Below are 11,641 nucleotides of genomic sequence, written 5' to 3' on the forward strand. Positions count from 1 at the left end.
TAAAATATTATTCATTTCACTCCTATACATTGACTGATAAGGCATCAGAAAATTTAAATCAAAAACTACACGTTATATTGAAGTGATGTCACTGCAAAATGACACGAAAGCAGGAGAGTTAACCAGAGAAGCGTCTGGTTGGCTGCCTACGTAGGGAAAATGAGAAGGATGCAAATAAATATGATAGAGAGAGAGAAAGAGAGAAATACATTAAAAAAAGAAGATGAAAAAAAAGTGATTGTGCCCGGAGTTCACAGACTCGCAGTCTCGTGCGTCATTGAACCGCTAGTCAGAAGCGTTCGTGAAAACCCATTGTCAACAATACGCACAAAAGTGTCCTTACGGCCATGCGAGTGGACAAGCGATGCTTTATTCCCCCCAGCAAATTCTTATAACGAGCTTTTTTCGACGAACGAGCCTCCGCACGAGCATCGTAAACAACACAGCATGCACGGTTTTCTTGCTGAAATGTACTGCACAGTGTTCATCGTCGTCAACCGCACAACCGTGCAGTAACGCTTAGTGCAACAACGCATCAGCGCTATCATGTACTGTCATCATGCAGTTTCCACGATCTGTACGCTGCATATTAACGGGAATTAGATGCAGACCTAGACGTACGGCCGTTGCTTCACAAAGGCAGTGTAAATAAGAGCGCTAGTACTCGCGGTGGCTGCCCTACTTACTTCGCACCTTTGTATTTGTTTAAAACGTGGCACGATGCTTAATACAAGCAGACTTGAAGAGAAGGACCAATCTCGCATAATAAAACAGAGACGTTAACCGCGGCAAACAACGCGTAATGAAGAAGTTACGCTAACCAAAGGTATAGTTACAGCTCCTTGCCTTTCGAGGCAAAAATAATAACGGTACAGGAAAAAAAGAGAAATGGTACTGGGGGATACGTAAACTATGCGCGCATAATGAATGCTGCTTTCACTTAGCAAGCAGCCTTCTGCGTGGCCCATGGAGCTCGCCAGGACTTACAACGTAAGTTAAGCCTAATTCTCGTCGTTTGTTTCGCGCAATTGTGAAGCAGCGCATTCTGATAGGATTATTCAATCCATCGGGAGCATGCCTCTCGGTAATGTTGCGCGAGCATGCGCCTCCACGTACCCAAACAGGCAGACCTTTTAAAGGGCTGTTTAGTTTGCTCTCGCATTTCGTAACTCGCACATCAGCCCATTCCCAAACTAATGGCCACACTAAACAAATATACTGCGTTTCTGCCGACAAGATTATATAGTCTACACCATGCATACAGTCATGACAAAGCGCTTTGGCTGCGTTAGCGCAAATGCGTTTATTTCGCATTCAGGATAATATGGTGACAGCCCAAGAACTTCTAGCACGGTCAGCGCCCCATCGCGTTCATAAAAGGTGGTCAGTGACGTCACAATTCTGTTGGCCGTAAAGTGGTATACACAGAAAATTTACGTCTAACGGAAGAAAATACAGCAACCGTATCATATTGAACTACAGTGGACGACGGGCCTTAGGCGCATAGCTCGCTGAAGACAGGCACAATAGCTGCTCACGGCAAACTGCCCGCCGTAAGCATTGCGCAGTTGCCTCAGACGAGCAACGTGTCTGCGGAAGCTAATAGCTCTATGTTATGTTTTTTCTTCGATTTTTGTTTTTGTCTCCTTTGTGTCGGGTCTAGTGGTGACACATACTTCCTATGGCCTAATAGATGCTGGATGTTTTCTCTGTTGTGAGTAATAACAAGCTGTCCCAATGATGGCAGCCAGAAAACGGCGCGTTTCTCCCCGGATTGGAGAGTGCCTTATATCGTGAAGAAACAGCAAGTTGTTACATTCTAGCCTGCTAATATTTGTATTCTTATGAAATCAGATAGAGTGCGCTGCCTCGTAAATCTCTATCTTTCCTTAGCCGGAGCTTCTTGATGTTGGCGAGTCAATGCGCGCGGGATGAGCTTTGTGATACCAAGACTGTCTACTGAGAGTACGTGAGACCTCTGACACGACGCTATCTTTGAACGCAATCGGGAAAGTGCGCACAGAAAAACCCAGTTTCTTATCTTAAGCATTTTTGCCACATGGCGAGCATCGGACGACTATAATCCCGCGTGTAAACAAGCAAGATTTTATGAAATAGCGAAGTAATCGGTATCCCCAAACAAACTGGTTAATGGGTTGCAGAAACTGCTAGAACGACTCGCTGCTTCGCAGCGGAAACGGGTAGACTTAAAATACAGCCGCTAATCGTTTCACTTCAGCAATAACTAGCCAAATGCTTCGCTCTTCAATTTGTGCCGACACAGTTATGACGCAACCATTTTAACCCATTATACACATTGTATAAACTCGATAAAGTCTCACCACTACTCGTATATTTCGGCTCTAGTGTCTTCGATTATTATGCACATGATAATATGCGCGTAGTAACTAATATGCGCGTCAGTACTATTAAAAAACCACTATGTTTGAGTATAAATATGCCTATACACGTCACTTTCCAACCTAAATTTGTGGCGCTGTGCGTTGTCTCAATATTAATTTTGTGGCCTCATGTCCCAAGATCCCGATGTGAGGGGAGAAGAAGAGATCAAGACCACGAGATGATAGTGTGAGACACCGTAGACAGGAAATTTCGGACACCGGGCGTTTTTTGACGCGCTCCTATATCTAAGCGCATGGGTCTCAAGCATTTTTGCCTCAGTAAAAAAGCTGTCCCCCATGAATGATAATCGATCCCGCCTATTGCGTCACCAATTGGGTCAACAGTCGGGTGGCATAACGACCAGACCGCCATGGCGAATACTCTGCGTTCTTTTCATTTGACTACCGTGACGTATTCGCTGCTATTTTCCGAATTGAGAGCATTAAACGTAATGACAAACCACAAGAGGTTTCTTTCCTGGGCAGTATATATGATTTACGTCGATACGCATTTTTCATAATTTGCGAATGAATCATCTGCGAGCTCGGCATCGCAATAGCGACTTGAACCCACAAACGCGTTTGTTTCACACAACGAACACGGTTTCATACGCCAACACGGCATCTGTCTCTGTCCATTTGAGGTTTGAAAATGGACTTTCGGTAAAATTTAGTTAGATCCGCACGTGCAGGGTTCTTTAATTCACTTACTGCGTGCGGGAATTCATGTATGTCCTTCAACCACAGCAGTGCTGGTCTGTTTCAACAATCTTCACGCCTCGCTTCCTTGCTTCCGCTTATCTGCATCTGTATAGATCTTGTGGTGTCTCCTTGGTGCTTCAATGTAGCCGCATTTTTTACGCAACGCAGGCGCTGCATTAACTTCTGCGCCCAATGCCCATGTACGTTCTTCTGGCGTGAGCTGTACCGGCAGTTCCGACGTACGAGTGTGCAAACATAGTGTGTTCTGCCCCAGAAATCAGGGTCTATGGCAAGTAAGCTCTAATTACGGCTACGCCGCTACTCGCTCAAGACAATGCGCTGCCGTTCCATGCTGTATACAGTTGAAGGGTGTTGTACGGGGCGTCGTTCAATGCGGTGGCATCTATCCGCTATGCGCTGCGGTTCATTTCAATAATTCAATGGAGGGTGCTTTGCGGTCGTTATGATCGCTCGCGTGGGCACAATACGGGGCACGTTGTTTGCACCTAATTTATTGGGCAGATAAGTGCGTAATCAACCTGTGCTGTTGGCTTTACTTTACTCCACAATTATTTTATACACTGCGTGATGTCATTTCAATGAAAGTAAGCGTAACAAAAGATAATTCGAAAACAGAAGACAAATTTGCAAACGTTGCACGCCAGGATTTTTTTTCTATTTTTGAAGTAATGTTTGTTGTGTGCTTAAACAGCTTAGATGCACATTACATGAGGTAAATTATACTTTATGATTGACTGCATGAAATGTTCTGCGTGCAAATTCGATTCAATATTTTATATACTTTAAGCGAAACTTTTGTGAAGTGAATAAGTGAATTACGTGACAGTTTACGTGGAGGCTACCAAATTTGTTTATAATCTACGAAAAATCAGTAGTATCTTGAATTATGGAACGCCAGGCCCATGAAAAATTCTCGCCGTATTCACGCGTAATGAAGGAGCAACCTTAGAGCACGCTGTAAAGTCTCTTAGGATCCCTAATATATATTCATTTACATACTGCTCAGTACATCAAATTTATCGTCACAATTGCGATGCAATAACGTGCCATGATCAGCAAAAGTTTGTGGGACGTGAAATGTTTAATAAAGTTGAATTCTGGCTTTGCCTGGGAATGCAATTCCTGGATGAATGTTCCATACTGCACTTGAAATTTCGACGTACACAGTCACCAGCTTGATTACAAGCATTAAGCTCTGATATAGAAGAAATTCACGCTTGTTGGAGACCCAACGTCCCGCAAACTTTTGCTGTTGATAGTACCTTCAGTGGAATGCAGTGGCTCAGGGAATTATTACGTATATGATAGCTATTTCGTTCACCCCTAACTTCTACGCGTACTGAAAGGAGAAACAAGCAGATACTGCGCAAAGAGAATGGGGACGAAGCAATGAAAAAAAAAACTCATGGAGGCGCATCTTCGTTCCACCTTTTTTTATCCTTAAATATGAACTAAATAGCTCAGCAACAAGCCTTGTTTCTATAGGTACCCCGCGACACAATCCCATATTCTTCAAAAAACAGCTAAACGTTACCAAAAAAAGCGCACAGTTTCGTACAGCCTCTTTGCTTTTTTTCTTTCTTTTTGATTGCGCAGTTTAGTGACTGTTGTTGCGCAGCATATTTGAATTCACAGGTGTTAGTTATAGACTAATATACTGTAATAACGTGTTAAACGAACATCTAACTTGCGCTCCGGCATTCCCGACGCAGGAGTTCAAGAAGAACGGAACCGTGATGCCCCTGTTGACAGTGTCGGTGGTGGGTGGTCCAACATTGGGCGCTTCGATAGAGGACGGACCGGCTCGTAAGAAGTCTCGCTTCAACCTCGGTCGCAAGCACAAGTCCAGTCGCAAGAAGCGGGAAAAGGCGTCAGCGAAGAGAGAGAGAAAGGCCACCAAAACGCTAGCCATTGTGCTCGGTAAGTATATTCCTTAGTAACGACGTGCTGGTGTACAATGTTCTTCTTTATGAAAGGGAACGCACAATCGCGTCGCTACGCTGCGGCCTTGCTGCCTACCATCAGCAGACAGATAAAAAAACCATGTGCACTTTTGGCGACATCATTTGTTGCCTGACCGAAGCGGGAGCGCAATCTATAGCAACGCTTCTCCAACCATGTTTCAAATGGTCATGACTAGTTATTTACTCTGCTAGTAAATGACGCCAAAAGTGAAGCTGTTTTCTTTATCTGTCGGTTGATGGTGCGGTAGGAAGCAGCGGCAGACCACAGGTCATTCGCTCGCGTGTTCCCTTTCATAAAAAATGATAATTAACGTCGCGAACTGCAGCCACATTGTTTCAGTAAACCACCTCCCACCATTTGTTTATTTGTGTAGTTTTCGCGAGACGCCTTTGAATTGAAACACCAACGCGGGTCCTTTTACAAAGCATAGAAAGAGACACGAGATGAATATTGATATTTACTAACAAAAATTATTTTTTGAAGTTCGACCACTTGCTCTGTATAAGCGTAGAAATGACCCCATACTATATCTCAGCTGCCTAGGTATTACTTGATTGAAACTCTTGGTATGTTAAAAGATCAAGCGTGGGAAAGCCCTCTGCAGAAAGCGGTGCGCACTGAAACTACAAAGAAAAACAGAGAGTACGGTACGGTGTGCTCTGGAGAATGCAATGAACTGTCACGCAGAGTGCTCAAGTACGAACACACACGAAAAAAATCCCGGAATTTTTTTTTCGTTCTATATTATAGCCTGTATGACAGCTTTTGCGGCCGAAATCAATCAGAGTGAGCAGGACAAAGTAAACAACGCAAATGCCTTGCCAACACGGCCTTCAGTCTTCACAAGCTCTGCGAACAGTATATTATGACACATGGTGGCGGGTGTGACAAATGTGCAGACGAGGCAGCAAACATAGTTATTGACCACACTACTCCCCGTACTAGCACCTTGTCACGTTCTCCTCATCGGGGCGAAAACGCACGAGTTTCGTTTATAAAGCGAAACGCAATTTATAAAACTGCGAAAAAGTTTTTTCTTTTTTTTTCCATTCCGCGTCCGACAATATTGGTGGGGTGCGTGATAAGACCCACGAAATAAGTCGCGCGTGAAAGATGCCTTCAGTGCTGCACGGGTAAGAAGCGCGTGTACTTACGTAGCTCGGTAAGCAATGCAGCCGCCAGCGTGAAGGATGAGTGGTGTCAGAATAGCTGAAAGCGCGGCACTTCGCCACCGCACTCATCGGGCAGCAGGGTCACGTCAACCCAGGATGCTTACACGATGGCAGCTGTAACGCCATCACGTCCCGTAGGCATCGCCCTGCATGTCAGCATTTCAGCTGACAAGCAGTCGCCCGTTGACTCTGTCGCCCCCTTTACCAGAGTGGGCGACGGAGTGGAGCTTCAACGGAGCGACAACTTTTCACGCTGCTTCGGTCACGTCGCCGGGTATGTGATGTGCGCCGCAGATATTTCCGGCCCATCCTCCAGCGCCCATATCTACGTGACGTAGCCAGATCGAGTGTTTCGTGCATATCCCACTGGTGCTACAACTTATGATATGGTGACCAGTCTCTTGTGCTATGACGTAACTGTCACGACGGCCTTAAATGAGGAGCTTTGAAGCACATTTCAGCCGGCGGGCCACACAAACTGCAGTGCCGCAGGTTTCGGAGTTTGGCTGATTGTTGTAGCAGGTATTGGGCGAGTGCGAGAGTCGTGTTTTCAACAAGATGTCTGCTAACGTTACAATTTCAAAGAAAGCATTTCTTATATATCATACGTGGGACATTTTTGAATGCTATTTGAAGTTAGGTATCGAGAATCATCGATACCGATTTGAAATATGACTGAAATCTTGACGCCGCTTTTAAAATATAGAGCTTTTGGTCTAAGGTAATGTCTCAACACATGACCGCATGGGTTGCCTGACGAATAGGATGCTTCAGACCAATAGTGCATGTGCTACCTATAGCAATGTCTTTGCAACAGACAAGGACCATATTCACTATGGTTAGAAAAGCAAGTGAAGTCACCCCCAATTTCTCATGCTCTTTTTACCGCGACAGCTTATGTGAAAGTAATATTTTATAGCGAAATGTATGCGTGAAGCTCTGCATGCGTATTGTTTTTTAAAAGGCTTCGGCAATCTCGACGTGTCAAACTCGGCGATCGGCGATGTGACGCAGCACGCAGCTCGTCGCTTAGTCTACAGCAGGTTTGAACAAACAGTAATGAAGTTAACGTCGCCGATCGCCGAGTTGACGTCACCGCGCGTGGATGGAGGTTGGTCACGCGCAGGAAAAATGCGCGAGCTTTTCCTGCACGTTTTGGAGCCTGTTGGCTCGCCTTTTAAAATCAGTCACGTGCTTCAAACGTCCTCGTTGTGCTTGTTCTTTGTGCTAGATATCAAAAAGAGTGCACTTTGATTTATTCCCTATTATACCACTTTTGTTTTCTTTCGATGAGAGCACGACGCATTGGAATTCCCGACCAGCTATTACTGCCACTTTCTCGCTTAGTTTTATCACACTATAATTTACCGGCGTCTGTAATTTAGTGTATTTACCTTATTGTACATTAAAGCGACCTCTTTCTTCTTGCCTAAACATTCAAACATTGTTACGTCATGAAATAATTTGAGAATCGCCACTTGCTTCCAGTTAGCTCTTCTTCCTGGAAGGTCGCCAAAGTCAACAGCAAACTTTCTTGCACTGTTAGAAAACATGAAAGAAAGCATAGAGAAGATGCGAAGACCAGCGTCCATCAAGCGGCCTTGTGCTGCATATCGTATGTCACCAAGTGCCATCTGCTGTCATGGAAGCTTTTAACCTCGTGTCCTTTCAACAAGCCTGGAAGTATACTTTGCGCTGCTCATGTTTCATCCAAGTCTAAAGCTTTTCATTTCTTTCCTTCCGACGTGCTTGCTTTCCTGTTCACTCGTGACGTATTCAAAGTTCGGAGGATATTGCTGGTCGAATTCAATGAGCGAAAATAAGGCCGTAACATTTCAAGAAAGATGAGGCTAAATACCTGACGTGGGGCTATCCAAAATATGTGTCTCTGCTAGTAGAACACGGCTGGATATTGCAGGAATGACTCATTGAAAAAATCACGTATTCGTCAAGGTCCAAAAAAAGTCCAGAAGCGGTGATAGAAAATTCGTAAGCAGGGGGTGGATGCTGAAGCCCACGTTTGACAAGAGAAAAGTTGCAGCCTTGAAAAAGACGGGTCCACTTGTCGAAACATCGATTCCAGCAGCCACCCCCTTCTTACGAATTTCTCATACATTTGAAGATAAATTTGTAAACGACTAATTGTGCACGAGTGCTCTTTTAAAACGGGACTTCTCAGTGAGAAAGACACTGAGCATGACATAAACGCTATTTTTATTATACGGTATAGTGAAGTAGCGCACTTTAGATGGGGACAAAGGAGACAAGAAGGACACAAATTTTTGGCCACAGGCATAGAAATATGTATTTCTAAGGTTTTAAAGGATTCTTAGAACGCCATTGTCGGATGTGCGTATGCACTGAGTACACTGTTAATGTTAGGAATGTTAATTTATCTTGAAAAATGGAAGACCAACCGTGAACCTTCCAGGTAGCTCACAACACAGCCCATGCCTAGATGCTAATTGTTGCTATTTAGGCGAGGAACTGATCCCAAAACCACAAAACTCAATAAAGTTCTCAATCTCTCAAATGCTGTTTGTTCTTTGTAATGCCCAGTTACAACTGAACGAGAGGTTCATAGTGTTGTGATAAATGTCTTGTTCTTCAGGAAGGGAAAAAACAGACATTTTGACAAGCATGTTTTTTTTATTTGTTAGACACAAAATAATGAGAACTAACAGACAATTTTTGTGCACTTTTTTGTACACATTTACAATACAAATAATACTAAAAACAACACCTATACTTTCCCTGGTGTTATTGTCAGTTCTCACCAATGTAGTCATGTACGATACTTATCACTTGTCTGTAGTGCTCACAGTTAACGGTGCAGGTTGCCTCTGGTGATTTCAATTCCTGTTCTCTTTCTAATCTGTCCAATCAATTTTCCTTTACTATATTTTTTTTCTCTGCACCGTAATCATGAAGGAGCGACGACGATTACAAATGACAATTGCTAGCCTGAATCTCTATTTTATCTTTTTCTAGACAGGATAAATGCATGTTTCGGTAAATGATAATTATATGATTGTTGAGAGAGGGTAAAAGAGAGAGGCCACAGCTGTCACCGTTCCGAAGCACCGATGGACAAATGAACGCGAGTATGAGCCATTTGAGGCTTTCACCTTTATATAGTAGTTACCAAGAACATAATATGTGTCTTCTGATTCAGCTTGAGATATCCACGAGTGTCTTCTACATGAGCAAACACACTTGAGATCTCATGTTTTCTAACGTGATCATCTAAGCATTTTTAGAATTCAATTTTTTTAACCATAGGTCATTTACTTGAGATGCCTAATTTGTCCTCACCTAAGGACCGTTTTAAATGTAACTAAAACATTACAACTTATGTTCGATGTTTCTAGTAACCCACACAACTTCTCGTGCAATTGATCGCCTTGTACGGGAAGCGGAAAAAAGAAATTATTGCAAATACGCAAGAAATTTTGGCAAATGTAACTTCAGCAAATATCTGTCTCCAGTTCGCACTCACCATTTTCGCGCAATGAATTATTTCTTTGCAAATATTCCTGTCGAAATAAACGTTTTACACTATGACGTCGGTATGTTTCTTCTTAACATTACGCTTGGACAAAATTTTTCCTGCGATGCACCCACGCTGTACTTTCTGACTTTTTAGAAGCAACGTTATGAATATCCACGTAGTGATTCCAGCCGCCAATGGAAAATCAAATGATAGGCGTAACTATAAGGGCCAAGAGGAGAGCGTAGTGGGTCAGAAAACAAGCGTGTGTTAAGTACATCTTAGTTGAGATCAAGAAATGGGCAGGGGCAGTGAACGCAGTGGAAAGGCAAGATAAGCGCTGTTCATTAAGACTAACAGACTGGTTCTGGGCGAAGGCAAGTGCTCGATGGGGAGGGTGCAGATAGTTAGCTGAGCAGATGAGATTAAGAGAGGTTCTCAGGGATGACGTGGCCAAAGCAAGCACAGGTCGAAATTAAGTGGAGAGACACGGGAGAGGCCCTTGCCCCGCAGCGGGCGTTGTCTGGTTAATGGCGGTATTGCTAATGTAGAGACTGACAAGCTTTTGCCCGCTATATTTTTGAAGGCGTTGCGTTGTAACTGTAGGAGGAGCACTTCGTTTTTGTAACTTTTATTTCTCTCAGCAGCGTGAAAAGGGTTGTAACGTTATTGATTTTTTTTGTTTCTTTTCATGTTTTCGTCACTAGCCATGTTCACTTACCAGTAGCATGGTCTGTTTTCGTGCGCAGGGGTGTTCCTGATCTGCTGGGTGCCCTTCTTTACGTGCAACGTGGTCGACGCGGTGTGCATGAAACTGCAGAGTCAGGACTGCCATTTGGGTGTCACCGTCTTCCTGCTCACCACATGGCTAGGATACGTAAACAGCTGCGTCAACCCGGTCATCTACACAATCTTCAACCCGGAGTTCCGCAAGGCCTTCAAGAAGATTCTCATGGAGCCCATGAAGTGAAAAAAAACATGAACCCGCTCAACAGACGATACAAATGGTGCTGTGTGCCAAATGTAAAAGAAACTGCGGATCGTCGAAGACTCTCGTCAGGCCGACGAGGACGCAGAACCGGGTTGCTGGTAGAGCGTGGGTGCTCGCAGTTGCACGCCGTCACTCTTTCGTGCTTTCTGCTTACTCCGCGCCCAAGTTTGTCGCGATATCTGCTCTCGGGTTACTCACTCGTTCAAATCGCACCTTTGTTCGAAAACGGGGCAATGAGCCGGCGAGTGAATTGTTGTTTGGCCTATCACGAAGGATCGCTGACCAACATCGTCAAATGCTGCAGCCTTTGGACGCCAAGTCGTCAAAATGCCCTTGGTAAAATCATACAATCTATTCGCTTAATTTGAATATAAATGGACTTTGTAACATACTTAAGGCTCTCAGCGTCTTAAAAGGTCCATTTCCACGCCAGTTCCCAGCCGAATGTCCAGAGTCTCATGGATGTCAAACAAGGCCTTGTTCATTCTCAAGACTTACATTACTTATTTCATCTGAAAAAATCTATTACAAGCAACCACTAGTTCCATATCACTCAGTTTCTCGGAGTCGTCATTGCTACTTCGTTTCAGCTGTGCCACAGATTTGAGATGTCTGCCGCAAGTCGCGCAAGCGGCTAACTCAAGACAATGCACTTGTCTTTGAGAATGGCTCGTAGGAGAATCACATGGGTAACAGTAGTTAAAACGAGAACATGCGATGAATTAGGTGTTCTCGTAAAAAACACGTCATTTTTGTCTTCCGTTTGATTTGTCTTCCGTTTATAAGTTCAGCTGTCTCATTTAGGGTAATGCCCCCCATTAATCCACTAGTGTACGTAACCTTATTCCAAAAGTCTGTTCACTAAGCTTTTTTTCGCTAATTCAGTCTACAATTATGA

At 44.0% G+C, this 11,641-nt stretch overlaps 1 protein-coding gene across 1 annotated transcript in view; it reads left to right on the forward strand.

The window, feature by feature from the left end:
- LOC119172178 (dopamine D2-like receptor) overlaps positions 1-11,125 on the forward strand; it is a 217,062-nt gene extending 205,937 nt beyond the window's left edge. The window contains exons 5-6 of the mRNA XM_075892965.1: positions 4,838-5,045; positions 10,502-11,125. Coding sequence (XP_075749080.1) covers positions 4,838-5,045; positions 10,502-10,722 — 429 coding nt within the window. The 3' untranslated portion in view covers positions 10,723-11,125. The remainder of the gene's footprint in view (positions 1-4,837; positions 5,046-10,501) is intronic.
- Positions 11,126-11,641: the final 516 nt, after the last annotated feature.

Source organism: Rhipicephalus microplus, chromosome 4 (genome assembly GCF_043290135.1).
Source record: "Rhipicephalus microplus isolate Deutch F79 chromosome 4, USDA_Rmic, whole genome shotgun sequence".
Classification (NCBI taxonomy): domain Eukaryota; kingdom Metazoa; phylum Arthropoda; class Arachnida; order Ixodida; family Ixodidae; genus Rhipicephalus; species Rhipicephalus microplus.